The sequence below is a fragment of the Cucurbita moschata genome, unplaced genomic scaffold, assembly GCF_002738365.1.
Source record: "Cucurbita moschata cultivar Rifu unplaced genomic scaffold, Cmos_1.0 Cmo_Scf00001, whole genome shotgun sequence".
Classification (NCBI taxonomy): domain Eukaryota; kingdom Viridiplantae; phylum Streptophyta; class Magnoliopsida; order Cucurbitales; family Cucurbitaceae; genus Cucurbita; species Cucurbita moschata.
In genome coordinates, this window is record NW_019268517.1 from 1,216,825 (window position 1) to 1,239,355 (window position 22,531).

At 37.2% G+C, this 22,531-nt stretch overlaps 6 protein-coding genes across 12 annotated transcripts; 1 reads left to right on the plus strand and 5 right to left on the minus strand.

Annotated features, from left to right (window-relative positions):
- Nucleotides 1-40: 40 nt before the first annotated feature.
- On the minus strand, nt 41-1,163 carry LOC111447904 (auxin-responsive protein IAA1-like). The gene is made up of 3 exons (XM_023087284.1): nt 891-1,163; nt 587-807; nt 41-450 (listed from the first exon to the last, which is right to left on the minus strand). Exons 1-3 carry the CDS (start codon nt 1,088-1,090, stop codon nt 275-277), a joined length of 597 nt encoding a protein of 198 aa, XP_022943052.1. The 5' UTR covers nt 1,091-1,163; the 3' UTR covers nt 41-274.
- Nucleotides 1,164-8,557: 7,394 nt separating this feature from the next.
- On the plus strand, nt 8,558-9,423 carry LOC111442089 (auxin-responsive protein IAA14-like). Its single transcript, XM_023079362.1, has 3 exons — nt 8,558-8,864; nt 8,946-9,166; nt 9,284-9,423. The coding sequence occupies exons 1-3, from the start codon at nt 8,623-8,625 to the stop codon at nt 9,421-9,423; spliced, it is 603 nt and encodes a 200-aa protein (XP_022935130.1). The 5' UTR covers nt 8,558-8,622.
- A 1,552-nt stretch (nt 9,424-10,975) lies between these two features.
- LOC111442098 (PRA1 family protein D-like) lies at nt 10,976-14,438 on the minus strand. Of its 3 annotated transcripts, none has more exons than XM_023079373.1 (2): nt 13,790-14,438; nt 10,976-11,146 (listed from the first exon to the last, which is right to left on the minus strand). In XM_023079373.1, exon 1 carries the CDS (start codon nt 14,326-14,328, stop codon nt 13,798-13,800), a length of 531 nt encoding a protein of 176 aa, XP_022935141.1. In that variant the 5' UTR covers nt 14,329-14,438; the 3' UTR covers nt 10,976-11,146; nt 13,790-13,797. The 3 variants fall into 3 exon arrangements, with proteins under 3 accessions (XP_022935141.1, XP_022935149.1, XP_022935157.1); XM_023079381.1 differs by having other exon boundaries at nt 11,053-11,154; XM_023079389.1 differs by lacking the exon at nt 10,976-11,146 and adding an exon at nt 13,173-13,682.
- A 90-nt stretch (nt 14,439-14,528) lies between these two features.
- On the minus strand, nt 14,529-16,686 carry LOC111442060 (DNA-directed RNA polymerase V subunit 7-like). Of its 5 annotated transcripts, none has more exons than XM_023079327.1 (4): nt 16,528-16,680; nt 15,688-15,795; nt 14,974-15,578; nt 14,529-14,871 (listed from the first exon to the last, which is right to left on the minus strand). In XM_023079327.1, the coding sequence occupies exons 2-3, from the start codon at nt 15,736-15,738 to the stop codon at nt 14,991-14,993; spliced, it is 639 nt and encodes a 212-aa protein (XP_022935095.1). In that variant the 5' UTR covers nt 15,739-15,795; nt 16,528-16,680; the 3' UTR covers nt 14,529-14,871; nt 14,974-14,990. The 5 variants fall into 5 exon arrangements, with proteins under 5 accessions (XP_022935095.1, XP_022935087.1, XP_022935110.1 ...); XM_023079319.1 differs by having other exon boundaries at nt 14,529-14,886; nt 16,528-16,678; XM_023079342.1 differs by lacking the exon at nt 15,688-15,795 and adding an exon at nt 16,245-16,408 and having other exon boundaries at nt 14,529-14,886; nt 16,528-16,675.
- A 1,094-nt stretch (nt 16,687-17,780) lies between these two features.
- LOC111442119 (40S ribosomal protein S15-4-like) lies at nt 17,781-19,454 on the minus strand. The gene is made up of 4 exons (XM_023079399.1): nt 19,330-19,454; nt 19,103-19,254; nt 18,970-19,027; nt 17,781-18,292 (listed from the first exon to the last, which is right to left on the minus strand). The coding sequence occupies exons 1-4, from the start codon at nt 19,330-19,332 to the stop codon at nt 18,044-18,046; spliced, it is 462 nt and encodes a 153-aa protein (XP_022935167.1). The 5' UTR covers nt 19,333-19,454; the 3' UTR covers nt 17,781-18,043.
- Nucleotides 19,455-19,882: 428 nt separating this feature from the next.
- Nucleotides 19,883-22,522, minus strand: LOC111442050. Its single transcript, XM_023079307.1, has 9 exons — nt 22,477-22,522; nt 22,185-22,379; nt 21,869-22,092; nt 21,722-21,780; nt 21,318-21,542; nt 21,111-21,240; nt 20,692-21,026; nt 20,460-20,604; nt 19,883-20,255 (listed from the first exon to the last, which is right to left on the minus strand). Exons 1-9 carry the CDS (start codon nt 22,487-22,489, stop codon nt 19,992-19,994), a joined length of 1,590 nt encoding a protein of 529 aa, XP_022935075.1. The 5' UTR covers nt 22,490-22,522; the 3' UTR covers nt 19,883-19,991.
- Between the last annotated feature and the right edge of the window lie 9 nt (nt 22,523-22,531).

Sequence of the window (22,531 nt, forward strand, 5' to 3'; positions counted from 1 at the left end):
TAAAAAAAAAAAAAAAAAAAACATTTGTGGTGTATGCAGATAATGGATAATGGATAAAATCCAATGGACACTCGCGATTAAGTTCCACAAAGATGATCAAAATGCATCAAATTTGTTCCCTCAAAAATCCTTTCTTTTTCCACAAAAATACAAATAAAAATTCCATCTTTGAAGTTCATCATCATCTTCTTCTTCTTCTTCCTCGACAACCCAAGCCCATGTCTCCTTCTCTTCTTCTCCCTCTAAATAATAAAGCTTCTTCTTTTTCATTGTTTCATGCAACACACCCTAATCCCTTCGCTTCCGATCCTTTCATGATTCTCAGCCTCTTGCACGACGACATAAACATCTCCCATGGAACATCTCCGACAAGCATCCAATCGCCATCTTTATCCTCGTATGTTGGAACGTATTCCGATCCTTTGTACCCTTCTCTCTCCGAGTATTCACCTAAAAAAATCAAAACTTTATCATTAATTTCACTCAAAAACAATACTTTTCATGTCATGTAAGGTAGGGAGAGCTTATGCTTAAAGTAGACAGTATTATATGATTGTAGAGATTCGTAATTTCTAATAACACGTACCTACGGTGAACTTGAACATATCTTCTAGAGCTTGAAGAAGTTCGGTGTACCCTTTGTATAAACTAAGATCAATTTTTCTCAAGTAAGGAGCTCCATCCATGCTCACTTTCACGTAATTGGCAGTACTCTCTCCCGCCGCCGTCGCCGCCGCCGCCGTTTTCTTCCCTTGAAGGCTGTTTCTTCTAAACGATTGAACCGGCGGCCACCCCACAATCTGAGCTCTAAACAACAACAAACCCACAAAAAAAAATTTAATCATCAATCAAAAAGTTTCGATTTTTACAAGGTTTGAATCTAAACTCACTTGGAAGGAGGTGGGGTTTCGAGATTGTCATCGGAAACGGAGATATTTGAAGCGGAGGAGCTTTGGTTGGATTCCGGCAATAAGGGTCGTTTATTGTTAATGATTCTGAGAGATTGAGGTTCTTGCTTATTGCCGTCGACTCCCGGCGGTCCAAGGCGGAGCTCCGTCGCGTCGAGGTTGAGGCCAGCTTCAAACGCCATAGCAGAGCAAATCCTGGGTCAAAGTTTGAATTTTTTTCTTCTTTTTCTCTCTCTTTTGTTTGAAGGAAACGGTTGGTGGAATGAGGAAGGAAGTGGTTGTATTTTTATACACAAAGCCTAAAAGAAAAAGGGTTGATTTTTAATTTTTAATTTAATAATTTAATAACTCATTTATTTGTGGGTTTGAATTAAGGACAAAGGCAAGGGAAGCTGTCGGTAGCAATGGCGGCAACTTTGAGGCAATGTGTCTGTGAAGAGAGGGGACAAGAGTGGGACAGCACCGAGCCTGCCCACGATCAAGGAAATGCAGAAGATCTAAGAAATGGACGGCTCAGATTCCTCAATAAATTACCAATACTAATTAATTACAACGCTTAAGATGTGGGTTTTATTGGAAAAGTACCCTAATTTTTACACCATTATTATAAACTAAAGTTACCTTTAATTTTTCTTAAAAGGGTTTAAAATGCATTGAGAAGGGTAACTTTATTCCCATTTATTCATTTAATACAAAATTAAACATAAGTGGTTTTGCTTGATGAACAAGTATAAGTCGTCTATCTAATCTTGTTTTTTCTGTGGCCCGACATGTCGACCCTAAAAATATTTAGAAGTAATAATAATTATTATTATTTGTTAAAAAAACAAAGGGAATGAAACGACAGTGGTTTATTAGAATGGAGTTGGGGAAGGTCGTTGCCATTAATAAATGAAACAAAGTTATTTACAATTCTGTAAGGTGTTCCACCATTGTTGGCTCTAACCAAATCCGCCATTAATTCTTTGAAAGCTTCGAAGAATATATATATATATATATATAAAAGAAGGAACTTTTTTGTGGCAAAGCAAGAAGGAAGAGCAGGCATCACCATTAAATTTGAGGGAGAGAGATGGGAATATTTATGAAGATTTGGGTTGTCATTTAATTAGGGTTTGCTAGTTAGGTTGATTCATTCAAATTTATGTATTTCCATATGATATCTGTTTTTGTTTATGAATCTTCAAATGAATGGTTTATAATGTTTTGAGGAAACTTTCAAATTATTCTTTTTTGTGTGGAGATATTTTATGTTTTGATGGGAATTATTGTGTTTGGAATAATAATAATGTGTTTTTAATTTGATTCTAACATGGTTGAGACTAATAGTGGAAACCATTATGGACTTTTAATCTTACGAAATGATTGATTATGAAAAGTGTGAGATCCCACGTCGGTTGGTTGGTATTAGAGCTAGATATTGGGCGGTGTGCTAGGGGTGCTAGCGAGGATCCCAAGGGGTGGATTGTGAGATCTCACATAGTTGGAGAGGGGAACAAAACATTATTTATGAGGGTGTGGAAACCTCTCCCTAGTAGACGATGTCAGACCCCCCAAGGGAATAGATTGTGAGATCCTACATCGATTGGAAAGGGAAACGAAACATTCTTATGAGGGTGTGGAAACCTCTCCCTCACAGACGATGCTAGATCCCTAAAGGGGGAGATTGTGAGATACCACATTGGCTGGAGAGGAAACGAAACATTTTTTATGAGTGCGTAGAAACTTCTCTCTAGCAGCCACTTTTTCCCAATTTGGGCTGTTACAGAAAGACTGTTTCATGGTTTAGAACAAGATGAATTTAGTAGATCTTTTTAAAAGGACCAAATTTCTACGGATAAAAACTTATCCTATTATTAGTGTTTGATTGTTAGCTATTCATGGTTTAGTCATACCTATTATTTCTTTTGTAGGGTCAATATCTGCAATGAAGTTCATCCATAAACCTAATCAGAATTTAGAGCTACGATACAATGTTGAATTGAATCATACGAGTCTTATGAAAAGATCCATTAGAATTCACGTGTGAATTATTTCTTCAATCGTAAGGGTGCAAATCAAATACACGTTACGTTACACAACCTTAGGTTTGATCAAATTTGTACCCAAAAAGTTTTGACCTATTGAACTTAGTTTCTTTTAAACTTCACCAATTACCCCCACACAAACAAAAACTCGAACAGATTCAAACAACAAAAGTTTTGAAACCCTAAACCCTAAACCCTAAATCCTTTCCGAGCATCAAAATCAAGAATTACTCCACCAAAGAGGTAGAAAGGAAGAAGCCAAGAAAAAGGGGGGAAAGAAATGCAAAGGGATAAGGATATAAACGTTGATTCAAGAGACAACACACACATGGAAAGATGCGCAAGCATGTGTTGTTGGAATAAGCATTAGTTTAACAACAACAAGAACAAGAACATGAAGCAGTTCCATCTTGGTGGGACTTGAATGTTAGGAGCACAGCTAGTGCGTGTCGTGGAGGCATTATGGGATGTGTCAAAGTGTTTGGTTTTTGTGTAGATTTACAGAACAATAGGGAAACAGGAAGGCAAGGATTTTATATTGTGAACAACCAAAATCAAAGCCAGCTCACAAACTCGGTGTTCTCCTCTACCATCTCTCCTGCTTCTGTCCCTCTGTCTGCTTCTCTACAAACCAAGCTTAAAGCAGAACATGATTAAATATGTACCGACATTCATAACATGATATTGTCCACTTTGAGCATAAGCTCTTATGGCTTTGCTTTGGGCTTCCTAAAAAGCCTCATTCCAATGAAGATAGTATTCTTTGATTATAAACCCATGATCATTCCCTAAATGAGCCGATGTATGACTTTCATCATCCAACAAATGTCTCTTGTGTTTGCTCATCTTATCAATCCACCCTAAACCCTAAACCAAAAACGAACACGAAGACTTCTCTATAGGTAGTATGTGTCGTGATCGACATCCAGTTCAAAATTTTATTACGAGTGTACACGAGTTGGGTTGGAAAAATCCAACGATTGGTGATTCGAACCACTCGAATCGAGTTCACAACTCAACCCAACTCTTTATTTTTATTCATACTTATTTATAACACATGTTATGTTAATGACTAAAATCTCGTAAAGCTCAAATATCAAATGATTACAAGTTACAACCCATTACTAACATCTGTTACAAATGTAAATATTTTTAATTTTATAATAATGTTAAAAATAGGATAGGGTTGGGTTGAGTTGGGTTATTATCCCATTTTGGAGCCGGTCAGCTTGACTTGAGTAAATCTGAAACTTTTAGTTCTTAAAAAATTCAACACAATCCAAATCCAAAAAAGATCTAACCCAACCTATAAATAGTCAAGGTTAGTTGAGTTATTGAGTCATATGAACCCTGGAACATATTCTAAAATCACTCTTGTGGGTATCACCAACTTAGCAACTCAAAACAAGAATGACATTGCACCAAACACATCCTTCTATTCATGACAAAGCCCCAACTTTTCTATGGTTATATGGTCCCTTCAACTATTCTATATATATATTTAAAGTAAATGTTAATAATAAGCGTTCATGTACAAGAACGTTATGTGTTGTCTTTAAATTCATCCACAATCATTATATTGAATGTTCATTGGCAACATCAAGTTGGAGAAAATAGTTTAAATCTTTTCATTAATGATTGTGAACAAGTTTGTTCAAATCAAAAGAGGGATTATATTATACAATGATATTACATTTTATTCTTTTATACGTATATTATGGATAAATAGACCTGACAACCCAACCCAACCCGACCACTTAACCTAATTCAAAAAAGAGAGAGTTGGGTTGGGTTGTGAACTCTTGTTCAGGTCACCAACCCAACCAACTCGAAGATTTTCCCAACTCAATCCAACCCGAGTACACCCTGGATACTACACTTGGTTCATGATATCTTCATACATCACCATATTACATTTATGAAACTGGTCCCTCATCATCACATGCTCACAAACGTGGACGTGGAGGACGTGGAGGACGTGGAGGGCGTGAACAACATTCATACCCTACAAAGTATGTAAAAGAATTATATTAAGTAGAAGCACAAAACGAACTAGGTCATATAGTGAAGGGTCGTTGTCGACAACCACCTAATAATAATGTCCACACTGTGCAAACGTTAAATTTGATCATGTTCATGAACTAATTACTTGTCAATTAACATGTTTTTTATTTATTAAAGAATAAAATTAAAAAGAAAAAAACAAACACTATTAATAAATTTAAAAAAAAAAAATAGTGTCACGTTTGGGTGTACCTAATTAATCATTTCATTCCAATTTACATCATGATATTGATATCCAATACTAACCTAAGTATTGATGATTAAATACTATATAGATTTTTAATTATATTTCTTAAAATTATATTATTAGTTTGAAAGACCACGTGGCAAATGGGTGAAAGCGCGTGCGGAAGGAGAGATAACGTGTGGGGCCATGGCAGGGTTGCATGTGTGGCGGTCTGAGGTGGAAGGTCCCATTGAGAATCAGGAAACCACACGGGAGGTACGATAGGACCCCACCGCATGATATCAAAATCCCTGCATTTATTATAATAACAAACTGTGGGACACGTGTCCCCATAAGAAAACCAATCCCTAAAAATATTCATGAAACACAATAATTGGGCGTTTCTTTTTTGCGGGTTTTAAGGCCGCTTGTTGGGCTCTAGGCCCAGCCCAGCCCAGCCCACCTTCCTCCACATTTCCTTTCATTTTCCGACACTCCCATTTTCCTATGCTTTTTCTTTGTACCTTCCTCTTTTCACGCGTTTATTTCATGATTTTAGTTCATCAACTGTTTCCAATTCTGTTTAATTTCAATTCTTTGTGTTCAACATGTTTTTTTATGTGTTTGAATTCTACCAAATGTAAGTCGGCAATGTTCGTTAGAGTTCAACCACCAAATTCAAGATGGATTGGTGTGGATAACTTGATCAACCCGAGCTATAGAAGTTGGGTAATGATTATATTTTCTTTTTGTTTGGGTTCCGCTAAATTTTTTTAGAATCGAAAATTTAAGTTGGTGTGGGGTTCACATTTGACTCAACCCAACTCTAAGATTCCACGTTGGTTGGAGAAGAGAATAAAGTATTTCTTATAAAAGTTTGAAAAATCTCCTTGTCATGTGAATTTTAAAACCGTGAGACGTGACAAAGCGAACAATATCTATTAGCAATGAACTTGAGCTGTTACATTAACTTCACTCCACTCTACCTTCCTTTTAGGATTATTATGATATTTTAACTATTAATGCGACATGTATTATAGATAAATATGATATTTTTAAATAATTTTAAAATAAATCTGACAATCTAACCCAATCCAAAAATAGAAGATTATCCCGTGGGCTTGTGAACCTATTTTGAGCATCAACAATTATCTTCACTTGGTCCAAAAAATTTCTCTAACCTAATTTCTTGCTCCCATGTCCTTCCCGTGTGGCAACATGGAGGTGAAAAAAGGAAAGAGAGAGATGAAGTTTCTCTTGCTTTTGGCATAGTGGGAGGCTCGCACGACGGGCTATTAGCTCAGTGGTAGAGCTCGCCCCTGATAATTGCATCGTTGTACCTGGGTTGTGAGGGCTCTCATCCACATGTATAGTTCAATGTGATCATCAGAGGGGTTGACCCTGAGATATGGATCATCAACATGAGTATAATTTAAAAGTAATTATTCAGTAATTCTTACTCTAAACTTAGAAGTTCAATATCGGCCACTTATATTATATTTAAAATAAATCACTTATTTTTTTTAAAAAAAAATATTTACATAGTTTTGTTTCCAAAAAATAAATTAGTTTTAATTCCAAAAAATAAATAAATAAATTCATAAACAATTTCAACTAAACAATTCTAATTAACCTAAATTAAACAAGTTTAGCACCTAATTCTTGCATAGTTTAGGTTAATTGATTGTGGATCCAAATTTTCTCAAGGCTTGGAATTCATGGAACAGCCGTACCAACCCTTAACATAATTGGGCTGGGCCTGAGCAAAATTGGGCCGAGACAAGTTAGAGCCCAAAACGATGTCGGTTCAGGTAAAAACAGATCTGCCAGTTGTCATTATCAAAAGGGGAATGAAGAGGAAGAGAAACACACAACTCAGACGTCAATTATGTTCAAAGATTCGATGAATTTGATGTTGCCGCCGCCATAACAACCAATCAGATTTCACCACGACCACTCACTTCCAATTTCCACATATTTATTTTATGAAAATGACCATCTTAACCTTTCATAAATAAAATAATTTCAATATTATTCCTTTTTCTTTTTTTTTTTCTATCCATTTAATTATTTTTTATCATTCAAATTTAACATTCTAGTCGAGAATATATATATATATAGCAAGCATCCTCTCGAGGTAGGGTTAGGGTTAGGGTTTTAATTGCGAAGAAAAATAGAATAATAAATTAGAGAGAGAAGAGGGGCATATGAGTAAATCGAAGGAAATAGTTAGAAGAGTGTTTGATTATGATAATGAAAATGATGTTGTGAATATTGAGTAAAACAGTGAAAGCAAAGGGTGTCCTGGTCAGCCCCACCCACGGTACCATTGTCTCAATTTCTACCAACATTTCGAATATTTTGTTATTGTGCGTCTAGATTCTTTCTAATTATTTTTTCCTCCCTACCCTTTTCATTTATTACTCCCGACTCCACTTTATTTCGACCCATCTTTGGGTGCTCGATAATATACGTCTTATCTAGTTGAGTTATGGTCAAATTTGTTAAGTTAACGATGATATATATACATTCTTAACATTACCCTTGAACCATGAGCTGAAATAATAACTATAAGTTATAAACTCAAACACGTGTAAATAATTTTCCACTAGATTCAAAAGTTTAAGTTTGATGGATTTTGCATTCTGAAATGCACGAAAAATTGGTTTGTTTGTGACGTTACATGATTTTGACTCACACATAAAACATTAAAAAAGAAAAGCGTATCTTTGGGTCGAGGTATATAGTCGTTTAGGGTACTGTTGAAGGAAGACGTGCGTGTGATTAGGAAGGCATTCACATCAGATTTATTAGAGAGAGAATGACAGAAACATGGTGATAGATACGAATGAGCAGCCATGGGTTTGAGTTTAAATTTGGGAGAGCGACGTTGAGAGAGCAATGTTACCTACTGGCTTTGCATATGTTTCCTTTTCTCTCTCTTCCTCGATGTGACCTGTCTCTAACTTACCACCATATCCTCTCGACTCTAACACCAACAAAATAACGCTCCACTGTTCTTATTTAATCAATCTTCTTCGTCTAATGTTTTATGTCTTAGGTTCGAGCTCGTGTCGAGGGCAACCAACGCGTTTCTAAAATATGGGCGATAATATATGATTAAGGTAATATGAAAAGAGGGGTGAGGGTGTAGAGTAAGAGGTTTGGTGGAGTGTCTGTATGTGATTAATGGTTGACTAATTGAAACCATGTTACAGCTGCCTCCCTCCCTTCAAATCCAACCACAAGTTGGTCAAATAAAAATCACTCCAAAATCAACGTCCTATGTTTCTCCACGTGGCGAAATCCCATTAGAGAGGACCTTGATAAGACATGCACATGCAACGCACCTTAATATTATTCTGCTCCATATATTATTTCTCTCCCACTCAAAATTGCAAAATTATATCACAACACACAGCGCTCTGAGCAATTTTTCATTGAGGTTTGCCGGAAAATGGTCAACATGCTTGAAACTGATCTCTGTCTCGGGCTTCCGGGCGGCGGAGGCGGCGGCGGAGGTGGAGAGCCGGAGACTCCAAAAGGTAATGGAAAAAGAGGATTCTCTGAGACGGTTGATCTGAAACTCAATATCCAATCTAAGCCTGTGGTAACCGTCGATCTGAGTACCACACAGAACATGAAGAGTACTGATTCAGAGGATCTTAGCTCCAAGGATCCTGCAAAGCCACCTGCCAAGTAATTAGCTTCCCTTCCCGTCCCTTTACTCGAAACCTTGTTTAAGTTGATGGGTTACGATATTTTTTTGTAATTATTTAGGGCACAAGTTGTGGGGTGGCCACCAGTCCGTTCCTACCGAAAGAACGCGATGTCTCAAAAGAATCCCGATGCTGGAGAAAAGGGTAGCGGCTCGGCTATGTTCGTCAAAGTTTGTATGGATGGTGCACCGTATCTACGAAAGGTGGACCTAAAGACGTACAAAAGCTACCAAGAGCTCTCGAACGCCTTGGCTAAGATGTTCAGCTCCTTCACCATGGCGGGTTAGTTAACAATCGTTTTAAATACAAATTTGTAGAATAAATTGGGTTAGATCTAGAACACAAAGTGGCAAATTACATCGAATTAATTAATTAAATTTTACGGGTTTTAATGTAAAGGCGAGTATGGGGCCCAAGGAATGATAGATTTCATGAACGAAAGCAAGTTGATGGATCTTCTAAACAGCTCTGAATACGTGCCAACCTATGAAGATAAGGATGGTGATTGGATGCTCGTGGGAGATGTCCCATGGGAGTAAGTTGCTTATCTCTGCGGCCAATCAACCATTACATCCGTTAATCTAATTATGTTTTGTACTTATAGGATGTTCGTTGATTCATGCAAGCGCTTAAGGATAATGAAGGGATCGGAAGCTATCGGGCTCGGTATGTATAAAAAGTTTATAGTACATAAGAAAGAAAGTTTGCATTTAAGCCCCTAAAGTAAGTGGGAATTACTTTATGCAGCCCCAAGAGCGATGGAAAAATGCAAAAGCAGAAGCTGAAAGAGGAGTTGATTGCAATATTTATGTTTTTTTTTTTTTAAATTAAAATTTAAATTTTGAATGTTGTGATTGGTAAATAGATATTAAAAGAGATTTGGGAGACTAATTAATTAATTTGTAATAGGAAACAACAAAATAAACTCTCTCTCTCTCTATATCTCTCTCTATCTCTCTCCTATCCTGTCTGTCTGGCTGTCTGTCTGTTTGTTTGTTTAATTACAAAAAAAAAAAAACAATTATAATGGGTTTTGCTTTTATTTATGTCTTTCTCTCTTCTTAATTTACTTTTTTTTTTTTAATTTTAATTTATTGTATTAATTATTGCATTTTGTAATGATTTTGGGTGTGGAAGCCATTAGGGAATTATTATTATTATTATTTTCTTTCTTTGGGGGACATGACCATGTGGATGCTTATAAAGATGTTTAATATATTAATGTGTTTTATTATCAACAGGGGTAGAAGGGTAAATTCACTACACCAAATATTATTTGAAAATTCGTTACTAATTAATATCTTAATTGATAAGGAATTATGTGGGCTTAATTAATATATAGTATAACATAAAAATTTGTGATTATTTTTCTCATTACTATTACTTGGATATTATACGATGGAGATTAAATAAAATGAAAGAAATAAAGTAATTTTTTTTTTTAAAAAAAAAAAAACTATATGCTTAGTCCCCAGGTAGTTAGGTCTTTACTATTCTTGTCATGTCAATACGTGATGTATGACTATTTATCAAAATCATGTCTACATCTACTAGAGCTAGAATGATAAGTGCTAACAATGCTGGATTTTACAAAGCTCGGGGTCATTGGTATTTATTGTCACTCCATTCTTTTATTGATTTGATACTTAAATCTTCTTTATCTTGTTTTTTGTAATTGCTGGGTCGTGTACATGCAATTGATTAGTGGTTGGGTTCATATTTTATTATAACATTTAAATTGTTTTCAACGCATTTCCTCACTCACGTTTTATAAACACATTTTCTATTAAAAATGACTTATTTGTTCACCATATTAGAACGACGGTCACATAATCAATGCCACGTTGCAAGAGTGCAATTATGATACTGTACATGCCCACCAGGCTTGAATCGACTAAGCTAGTTTAGATTAGATTTGCTCGGCTCAAACTAGGTCGAGCTAGATTTATGGGACTTTCAACCATATTGTTTCATCATTTGGACTCGAATTCAATTCACGATAAGAAATAGATTAAATGTTTCTAAAAATGATTAAATATTTAAAAAGTAATAATTTAAATGGAGGGATGAGATGTATGACATGATTTTAAAACTTTGAATGTTAACCCATATTTACGAAATTAATAGGGATGGATGGTTCTGGTATTGTTTGCCAATATGTTATGATAATAATAATAATTACAATATTATATTTAATAATAAATAATAAGAACAAGTCCATGCTGCAATGCTTCCCTTCCATTTCTCTGATTTTTCTTGGATCTGACGCCCTCCATATATATATATAAATAATAAATAGATAAATAATTATTAAACAATGTAGGAAATATTTTAATAATTTAATGTGATGCAGAAAGAATATGAAATGTTGGTATCACTGTAGATACATACTTGGAATCTATGTGAGAAATGTCAAAATATTTTTCCAATCTTTTTTTTTTTATAAAATTTAATGGTAAGGCAGATATTCACAGGTTTTTCCTTTCGAGCTTTTTCTTAAGATTTTAGAAACGCTCTACTAGAGAGAGATTTACACACTCTTGTAAAGAATATTTCGTTCCACTCTGATACTTCCCCTCAAGGTTTTAAAAACGCTTCTACTAAAGAAAAGTTTCCACACTTTTATAAAAAAAACGCTTCTACTAAAGAAAGGTTTCCACACTTTTATAAAGGATCTTTCGTCCCTCTCCAACCAATGTAGGATTCTCACAATCCACTCTCCTTCGGACTCTTATAAAGAATGTTTCGTTCCTCTTTCCAAACGATGTGGGATCTCACAGTTCACTTCTCTTCGAGGCCCAGTATCCTTGCTCGAACTCGTTCCCCTCTCCAATTGATGTGGGACCCTCCACCCCTTTCGAAGATCAGCCTTCTCGCTGACACACCGCCTAGTGTCCACCCCTTTGAGGCTCAGCCTCTTTGTTGGCACATCGTTTGGTATCTAACCCTGAAACCATTTATAACGACCCAAGCCCACCGCTAGCAAATATTATTCTCTTTGGGCCTTTCCTTCCGAACTTCCCTCCAAGGTTTTAAAAACACGTCTATTCGGAAGAGGTTTCCACATAAGAATGTTTCGTTCCCGTCTCCAAGCAAGCTTCAACAAGAGCAGACAAGGGAAGATCTATGGGAAAAGGTATTATTCCCTTGCAAAAGGAAGGAAGGAAAAGGCTCCTGAAACACACACACAGATTGCTCTCTTTAGCAATCATAACGAGAGTACAGCTTCACCTTCTCATCCTGTAACGCAAATGGTGTCGAAATCGACAGCACAAGACAACCTCATCCCACAACAATGTCTTTCCACCGTGATTGCTCACGGAAAACTCGTCTTGGTTCAAAATAACCGGAACAATGCCCAAGAAATGAAAAGAAGCAACTGTAACAAGTTTAATGACTGTAATATACAAGTGAATGTTGCCAAGGCAGAGGCAATCCAGATTGAAGATATCAATTGTAATGTTCTAAGAACATGGTTACAAGCCAATGATGGAAAGAGTTGAAAGTTGACTAATTCCTGCAACTTCAGCTTCTGTTAAACATGGAAACTTATAGGATGTTTGGATCCTATGATCGGGCTAGAGGTGAAGTTGACACTGACACACGAAGCAACCCATTACTAAGTCCAATATAGTTTGCCCACCGCTAGCAGATATTGTCCGCTTTGGCCTGTTACGTATTACCATCAGCCTCACGGTTTCAAAACACATCCACTAGGGAGAGGTTTCCACACCCTTATAAGAAATGCTTCATTCTCCTCTCCAACCGATGTGAGATTTCAAAATCCACTCCCTTAAGGGCCCAACGTCCTCGTTGGCACACCGCCTCGTGTCTGGCTCTAATACCATTTGTAATAGCCTAATCCCACCGCTAACAAATACTGTCCATTTTGGTCCGTTACGTATCGCCAACGGCCTCATAGTTTTAAAATGCGTCTATGAGGGAGAGGTTTCCACACCCTTATAAGAAATGTTTCGTTCCCCTCTCCACCCAACGTGGAATCTCACAAATAACTTTAGAACAAGAAAAAGAATGGTTCTGTTCATAATTCTACTCCATCGAATGACCAAACATCATCCTAACTTGTAATTAGCTTTACCAGTGATGGAACTAAGCCTTTGCCTCAGATCTCCTCAAACTACACAACTTGAGGGTCAGGTTAGTTCTATTTCCTAAAGTAATAGTAGACCATTTGATAATAAGCAACTTCCCCCCACCCGTCTAGTGTCGATTGTTGGAAGGAAGTCCCACGTTGGCTAATTTAGGAATACATCTCCATTGGTACGAGGCATTTTGGGGAACCCCAAAGCAAAGTCATGAGAGCTTATACTCAAAATAGACAATATCATACCAAGGAGGTCTTTGATTCCTAACATCCTACCTGCCCTTTTCTTGCATATTTCTACTAAATTACGAACTACAGACATGGCAGTATACCTCAAAGGGTCGGTCAGCCAGTGACGCATCTGCACAACATCGTAGAACTGTGGCAACAAACAGCCACAGAACGAATACAGATATCTGTGGGCAGCTAAGCCAAGAGAATTTTGTGAAGGCTCTATCTAATGGTCCATAAAGTTGTCATCCTATAATGATACTCAAAGAATGATATATTCAACAAGAATCAAATTCAGTGATTAATTTAGTTTATGCAAATTCAAAGGAAAACATACAACAACGACAACATCCCAGTAATCAACAGATCAAACTCAGAAACACAAGCTAAAAGTAAAAGGAACAATAATGAGCAAAATTCAGAGCATAATGGAAATGAATACTTTCTGCAATTCATTGTGTTCTGCAATGTACATTTCATCTAACAAATATCCGTATATAAACCAGCAAACAGTCAAATTTCTTTAGCTAAATCAATTGAAAAGAAGAACAGTAATTCAACAAACTCACATATTCAATCAGATGCCGCTGTAATCACCTCTCGGGCTCTCCAACAGCGTATCCCCAAAAGGGTCTTGCAAATCCTCAAGAGCATCCTCCGTGCCCTTCAAAGCCGCATGCAAACAAACCACCATGGCCCCAATGGCAAGCGAAATCAGCACATTCACGAAAACCCCTGTCAAAGCCAGCGCCAATCCGGTAGCCAACCCAAGAATGATGACCAAAACAAAATCTCCCAACTCAAAACCAAAAACCCTAATTGGGTCGTCGCGGGAGAAGTAAAGGACGAACCAGGCAACAAAGACAAGGAAGAACACAATCATGGAAAAGGGATGGTAGATGAGGCCAAGAAATATGAGAAGCAAGACGACAAGACAGTAATTGGAAAGGAAACGGGTCAAGTTCTGAGAAATCCGAGAGGTCGCGTCGGAGAGGGAAGAAGGAAGGCTGAGAGACAATGGGTCGAGGAATTCCCGCCATGGACGGCGGGTGGCGATGACGGATCGACCGGCTTCCTTGAAAGTGACGGCGAATTCAGCGGTCGACATTGGGATAAAAGCCTGGAAATTTTGGCCGGAGCAAGGCTGGTAATGACTGCCGAGAGTGGAAGATCCCAAGCTCCAATCAAAATGATCGGTCCACTCTAGTGACAATTTTTATTCGGTGAAAGTTAAAACAAAAAAAAAAAAAAAGTAATTTATTTTTCCACCAAATTAATTATTTAAATTATGTATCTTTAAAATTGAAATAAATAGAAACAACTATTTTAATTGTCAAATAAGCTGTAAAAAGATTTAATTTTTTTACAATACATCAATTTCTAAAAGGTAGAGATGAACAATAAGTTCTTATTTCATAGGTCGATTACAACGAATTACAACGAATCTGATTCGAGTTCGACGAAAACAACAGCAACAACTGGAACTGGGTTAGATAGTAAGACATAGACATCCAAAGCAGTGATTGGAAATATGGAAATATGGCATCATCTGTTTGGATCTTCAATACCAAAAGCTTGATTAGTTGATATGGGATATATTTGGATTGAACAGTACTGTCTAGCATCTCCAACTAATAAGATTCAATGCATCCTGCCCTCGGACGTCCTTAAATCAAGACACTCAAATGAATTATCATTTGCCAAAAAAGTAAGAACAAACAGAAAGATGCAGAAGGGAAGAAATCAGCATTACCAAATTTGTGTGTTGTTCTAAGTTTGCAAGCCTAACTCATCGGCTTCCGACAATGAAATGGGTCCAAGTGTGTTGCTACCTTCTAAGCTAGCAAGCATCACAAACTCCTTTTTGATGCATCCTCTTTTTTCTATCCATCTCACACCAAGCACATTGAACCGTACAGCGCTCTCGGTTCGAATCGTGGCGAATTCGTTGCTTGAGAACACAGGATTCTTACCACCAACATAATGGTAGGTTGGCATTTTACGAGATGAAAGAAACACGTAGTTGATCGGTCCACATTTTAGGAGCAATCCGCGACGAAATACGTGACGAACAACTCCAAGCAAGATTTCTCCCCCTGAAGGCACAAAGGTTCGGCAGCCAAAGGTAATGGGGAATGTAACATACTGAGATTTATTCTTGCACTGTCCCTTGCCTATGCTCTTCAAGCTAGTAACAGCAATAAAATAGCCATGGTCTTTGCTGGCCCTCTCCTTCAATAAGTTCTCTAATAGACGTGCCATAATGTACCTCTGGAAGTTGAGACCATCTCTATCTGCCTTTTCAGCCACCACTTTCACATCTCTCACTAGTTCCACTTCACAAAACATTTCCCAAATCTGATATAATTCATGAAAAACAATACAATTATCAAAAACATTTATCAATCTACTTCTTGTAAGAAACTGGAAATTTGTAGGCACTCAGGAAATTAATCAGGAACCAAACGAAAAAGGAAATGTCAAACATCTGAGCCACCAATCTACTATTTGAATTCATCCACTTGGAGAAAAATGCTTCAGAATATGAGATTTTCAGCCATATCTCCAGCCATCACTTGGAGGAGAAAAGATAAAATGCATCAAAGAATGAATTATGTGTTCAAGTTGGTCTCTAACATCAGCGTTATGAAATGAAGATAAAATAAAAGGTCAACAATGTCATGAACTAGAAAACTAAAAGGTTCTTGCATCTAGCGAATATTAAACAATAAATCTAGCCGAGAACAGGTGGAGTGTATTAGTAGAGGACCTAGAAGGATTCCAAACAGCAGTATTAAAAACTTGAGATCGCCATGTATGCTATAAATTGGAAGATCGCACATCGATTAAAACCTCTTAACTCTTAACAAAAAAAATTATAACAAAGATACCAGAGTGTTTGGTGATTCTGTGGATTCCAAATGGAACAATGACGAATAACAATGGATCCACCTGAATATCCTCGGCGATTTATACTTTTCAAGATTATGCCAAATCGAGTCCAATCATTTCATGGCTACTCACCTAAATCTGATTCTCTGTTCACTAATTGACCACACGAACTTTAATTCGAGTAAGCAACACAATCGCCAATGGATCACAGTCTCCAATTCATTCCAATAACCTCAACATCCAAACAGAGGATCGGATCAAGAATCAAACTGCAAATGAGAAATCACAGACTCTGCCTCGAATAACAGATGTACAAAACGGACATAAACTCAATTATCCTTCAATTACAGAGAGCCAAAACCGGCTACAGATCTCCAATTCGGATTATAGAGACGCGAAGGTAATGAGGAGATACCTGTTACAGAAAACTGAGGGCGGCAGAGGCGGAGGCGGACGCAGAGGAGCGGCGGCAAGAATTGCGAGGAACTAGAAAAGTGAAATTGGGCGCGCAAAACGAACCGTTGCCATGTTCTGATTGGTGAAGTGCATTGCAATGGATAAGCGAAGGCTAATGGCTTTGCTATTTATACAGGAACAAAATTTGGATATTGGAAATGGACGCTGCTCTGATGTGCTTACTTTTCGTCGTTTCTCCCATCTAATCTATGACGTGTCAATGTAATTCCTATTTTTTATGCTTTATAATTATAAATTTAGTCTTTTGAATTAGTCCAATTAATTTTCTAAATTTATTCATTTTAAAAAGTTCTCTTAATACACTTTAAAATTTTTAATTTAGAATCCATAGACACATGATACACAAAATTTTAAAAAAATTAAAATTTTATTAAAAAGAAAATTCAATTTTGTAATTAATCAAATATTTTTTTTTTTAAAAAAGTTAAATTTAAAAAATTATAGACTAAACTTATAATTTTTACCTTTCTCTCTTGTTCGTGGTCTAGCAAACAACTGTGTTTCTGTAATCAGCAATGGCTCAGTCGTTTAATCCACGCCACAAGCTTCTTCGATACATTTCTCTCTTGTTCGTGGTCTAGCAAACAACTGTGTTTCTGTAATCAGCAATGGCTCTAATAATTCAAAGTCGTTTAATCCACGCCACAAGCTTCTTCGATACATTTCAAGCGTCCTCCTATGAGTTTTTATTTACCTTTCTTTCTGGTTCGTGGTCTAGCTAACAACTATGCTTCTGTAAACAGCAATGGCTCTAATAATTCGAGTCATTTAATCCACGCCATAAGCTTCTTCGATACATTTCAAGCTTCTTCCTATGAGTTTTTTTTTACCCTTCTTTCTAGTTTGTGTGCTTATGTAATCAGCAATGACTCTAATAATTCAGAGCCGTTTAATTCACGCCATTTTCCAATTGAATTCCATATGGGGGCTTAATCGGAGACAAGTGAAACAAAATCGCCCAAAACCACCCCGCACCGTGTTGGATTATCCCAGTAGTGATGGCGAAGAAGTTTCAAGTTGGTGTAAAATGGTGAGGATTGTGAGAAAGTTGAAGAAATTTGGGTACATTGGACAATGATAATGAAGAGAAGGGGCAAGAGAGAGCCATTGATGCACAAATGCAAGACATCGTTGGCAGAAAGATGAAGATAGGCATTTGAATAATAATAGCTATTTGATCTGATCCCAATATAAGAAACATTCTCCAGTAAAATAAAACAAATCGAAACAACCTTAAAGAACACACACACAGGCATCACATGAACAGCTTAGGCATTCTTAGTAAAACAACTAGAACATGTCTCTGAACCATCAAAATCATCTTTCACTGTTTATAGAAATTAAATTCCGGTCAAAAAGTAGCCAAAAATAGACTAATACAGCAAAAAATAAATATCCATAAAACTTGACGAAATGGAGAGTATGCTCCCAGACCAACAAATGGTAATCTCTCTTCACTTCAGAGGAATGAACCTGGATGAGTGAGTAGCACCAATACCAGGTCTACCGTGCTTAACAGGCTTGTATGATATGGAAAACTCAGCTAGGTAATGGCCGATCATCTCAGGCTTGATTTCAACCTGGTTGAAGGTCTTCCCATTGTAAACTCCAATGATGCTTCCAATCATTTCAGGTACTATGATCATATTACGAAGGTGAGTTCTAACAGGTTCTGGCTTCTCACCCGGTGGCGCCTCACGTTTCTGTACATAAAAGGGGAAAGAACATGTGAGATCGATATCACATTCTCCAAGCCACTATTCACCCATGAAACGTCACTAGTAAGCAGTAACATTCGATCATAGAAGACAGATGAGAGGTAAATTTATCTGAACACAAGACTCTAAGGCCAATGGGGAAAATGCAAATTAGTCATAATTGGAAGAGGTTCTGCATACTCTCAGATTCGTGGAGCATCAAGAATTATGTAGGTGAGTGTCTTTCGGTTTCCATACAGATTCCAAACTGAATTAACGAAAAAGAAGAGGATTGCTCAAACAGTGGGAATTCCCAAGCAAATCCTGTGGCAGAACAATATTTAAGGAGGCAACCAAATCAAACAAAGCACCACATTTTCACAAAAGCCGGGGAAGTAGTAGTACTCCGAACGATATCCATCTAAGTGATCTCGTTTACCTCAAGTTAAAAGCAGTTTCAGGAAAACCACCGAATTTCTTTCCCAAAACCACCGTATCACAATAAAAAAAAACATACAATCTGCGGATTCGATAATAGCACGGTACATTAAGGTGGACTTCTATTTTTCTATCTAGCATACTACCAATGAATTAGACATGCACGTACAGGTAGCAGATTTAAACAAATGAAATTAACTTTTCCAGTTACAAAATGGAAAATAAATAGGAAGGGAAGCAATTACCGCTTTGCGTAGCTTCTTGATCAAAGCCATTGGCTTTCTAGTCAGACCCCTCCGGAACCTAAAACAGAAAACGGAGAGGAAGAGTAAAAATCAGCAAATAAATCATTCCAATTACATTTATCATTTGAACTACCTTCTGCGAGCCCTAGCAGTGAAGAGCTTGACAAGCTCGTCGGTGGACATGTCGAGGAGAGCATCCAAATCGACTCCACGGAAACTGAACTTCTTGAACGTCCTCTTCTTCGGCACTCCTCCGGCCGCCGCGACATCGGGATTATCGTCCGCCTACGAACACGAAATCTAGGTTAGATGAAGTAAACAAACGTCAAACCAGAATGCGAGAAATTCTACGAGCCTTACCATGGTTGGAGTTCAGAAATCAGAAGCCCGAGGCTGAGTGCAAATGAGGATTGTGGCTGCTAGGGTTTTCAGTGGAGTAAATTTGCCGATTAAGATCATATATAAACTCTAAAGCCCTGGATTGCAATTATATTTGCTTAAATGCCCTTCAACTTTTAATATTCAACTTTCGCCCCAAATACTATAAATTGGGCCTCATAGGTAAGCCACGGTAGAAAACAGGCCGAATATATCCAAGCAACAAAGCCCAAATATATTTATATATATTTAAATGAGTTTTTTTAATATTACTATTATTATTATTATTGTTATAATATTTTTATTCTATAAATTTTCACGTACTTTATCTCAATCCTTAAATTTTATTTCTTAATAATTATTTTCTTTTTAATATTTAATTTTTAAGTTATTTTTTTTAATTATTTAACATTATTATGGTTCCTCTTTAATACATTGATTAAAAATTTAATATCAACTCATTTTAGGTTAGATATCATATCCTTTTAGGATGACCAACATAATCTCTCACATAGAACGTTCTTGAACGAAGAAAGAATGTATGCAAAAATAAGGCATAATACACGTACAAAAACAACCAATACTCAAATATCACGTTTTTTTTTTTTTTTTCACTTCAACTACTCATTAAATTTACAAGTTTTTCATCGTAAAAATTCATTTGAGATTGTTCTTGAACTTTCTAGCTTTTTAATCACATATCTAAGCTCTTTTTGACAACTGAGCCTTAAAGAGGTTGGAGTCATTTCTTTCAAAATGGAACTAGGTTCAGAAAATAGGCTCGAATTTGGATAAAGCTCATAAATTGATTCTGCATTGATGTTTAAATTACTCAACGTTGTCAACCACGCACGTGCCTCTGGGTCAACCATCTCAAACGACTTGTTGCTATCTTTTCTATAGATCAACTGCACAATTTGAAACATTAAAAATAATGAATACACCAAACATTCAAATTCGAATTCATATATAGCTCCCCAACCGACGTGGGATCTCACAGTTTTATTCCATTCCATACCATACCATTAATTAATCCTAACTATTCACATCATCTAAATTCCATACATGATGTTCAAGATCCAACCAAATAAGTTTAAAACAGTTAAAAATACCTTAGGTGGGTTGCCAGTGGAATTGGTGGAATAGAGCCTGACACTATCAACAACTTTAGAGTATTTTGGAAAAGCATTAGCAAATCTCTTGTGGGATTGCAACTGAGAATTCACCCTCACAGCCCTTCCCATCATTATGGCTCTCCTGCACAAATCATCACAGCCTTCATTAGAACCATAAATGGCTCAAGAAGTCAATACCAAAGCGCCAAAATTTGGCTTCGATCCTTACCTTATTCCTCTAACAACAGCTAGATGAGCATCACAAACAACTCCAACCAACTCTATTCTATACGCCATTCTATTTTGCATTTCTCCATGCTCCTTCCTCAATTCCTTCTCTTCTTCTTCACTCATAGCCTCCCAGTAATTCTCTGTCACTTTTCCATTCTCTACCTTGTACCCAACTCCCATTCGATATCGACGTTTGTGAATGTTTCGAGCCATTTCAATTGTCTGCATAACGTATGGCTCCCAAGACAGAGTGCCATCCAAGATCACATCCAGTCCCTCGTTTAACGCTGTGACCAGCAACGATGATGCAGCATCGGTTGATGGCTGGTGTACCTGTTACGATTCGTCGTAGTTAGTTGGTTTGTTCATTGAAACAATTCGAGATGTAATTTAATGTGTGAGTAGGAAGACGCTCACCAATTCGGCAGTTTGAAGCATGTCATCGTGATAGCCCATTGAGCTGATGGCTTTGTAGATAACATCAGTCTCTTTGAAGGCATCTGCCTCTACCATCACTCTATTTGTTTCTGCTTCCAACCAGAAGGGCCTGCATAATTAGCAACTGTTTATCAGCAAACTTCGATATAAAATTTCTAAACGAGCTTCTATATCAATATTACGCACTCTTTGCAAATGTCTTTGAGGACAGTACTCTTGCCAGCGCCCATGCCACCACCCATAAGAAGAAGCACAGGCCTCCTATCTCTTCGAGACGATGGCGGTATCGTGTGGGAGAATTTCGACTCGCCCTTAGATGGAGCACAACCTATCTTCTTCATTTCCTCCACCAAAGTAGAGAATACCCTTGTCACTTTCAGATCCTTACACACCCTATCGAACCTCTCCTTCCTATCAAATGGCCAGAAACCAATATAGGAAAATAAATACTCAGAATCTTCACTTATTGAAGTTAACAAATGGATCTTAATTCTATTCTAGAAGATGCACCATGATTGAAGTTTCAAAGTTCAAACTCAGGAACCAAATTTGACTTCTAAAGCAAATTGACAGATCTAAAATGAAAATACCTAGTCGCTGCCACCACAAGATCTTTCAGCTTCTTGCGCTCGGAGTCGACACTCAAAACCTATCATTAAATCCGCCATTAATTAAGGGATATACTGAAATTTTAACATCGTGTTCATCATTTTTTGGGGGAGGATTGACGAATTTACCTGACTGACCATCAAGGGAGCTTGGCTCCAATGGAATGCGAAATAACTCGAGATGCATTGATCAAACTCATCCATTAACTTCAGATACAGAGATTCCGCCTCGGATTCACTCGCGAAATATGCATAAATTTCTTCCACGCATCCATTCGTCTCCCTCAAATAATTGTTCGCTAGCTTGCAGAGTTGAGGATACTCATCTGCATCTGAAAGCCCTAACTGCCTCGCTGCAAAATGAAAACCTCAAAATATTAGGGTTAGATATTCCATTGTACATGGAATTAGGTTTGTAGTCAGTAAAAGCGAAGGAGGACTTTACCAACATAATGCGAAAATCTCTCCAAGAAACCAACGCGGCCGGACTCCGTTATATGTAGATGCGGAATCAACTTGTGATTGTTGATTACAGCCTTCGAAGTCCGCCGGAAATGGCTTTTCCCGATAGCAGCGATGCCTCCGACGAACGAAGGGCTAAGATGGTGCGACGATGGAATGACCTTCCCGAAACCGCCATCTGAGCACAGAGCAAGTAGCAGAAAAGTTAGTCTTCAATATTCAATGAATTTCAAAGATCAAAATGAAAGAAATGTTAGGAAAACAGCTTCGATTACCTTCATGCTTCATGATGAAATTTTTTATAAAAAAAAAAAAAAAAAAAAAAAAAAA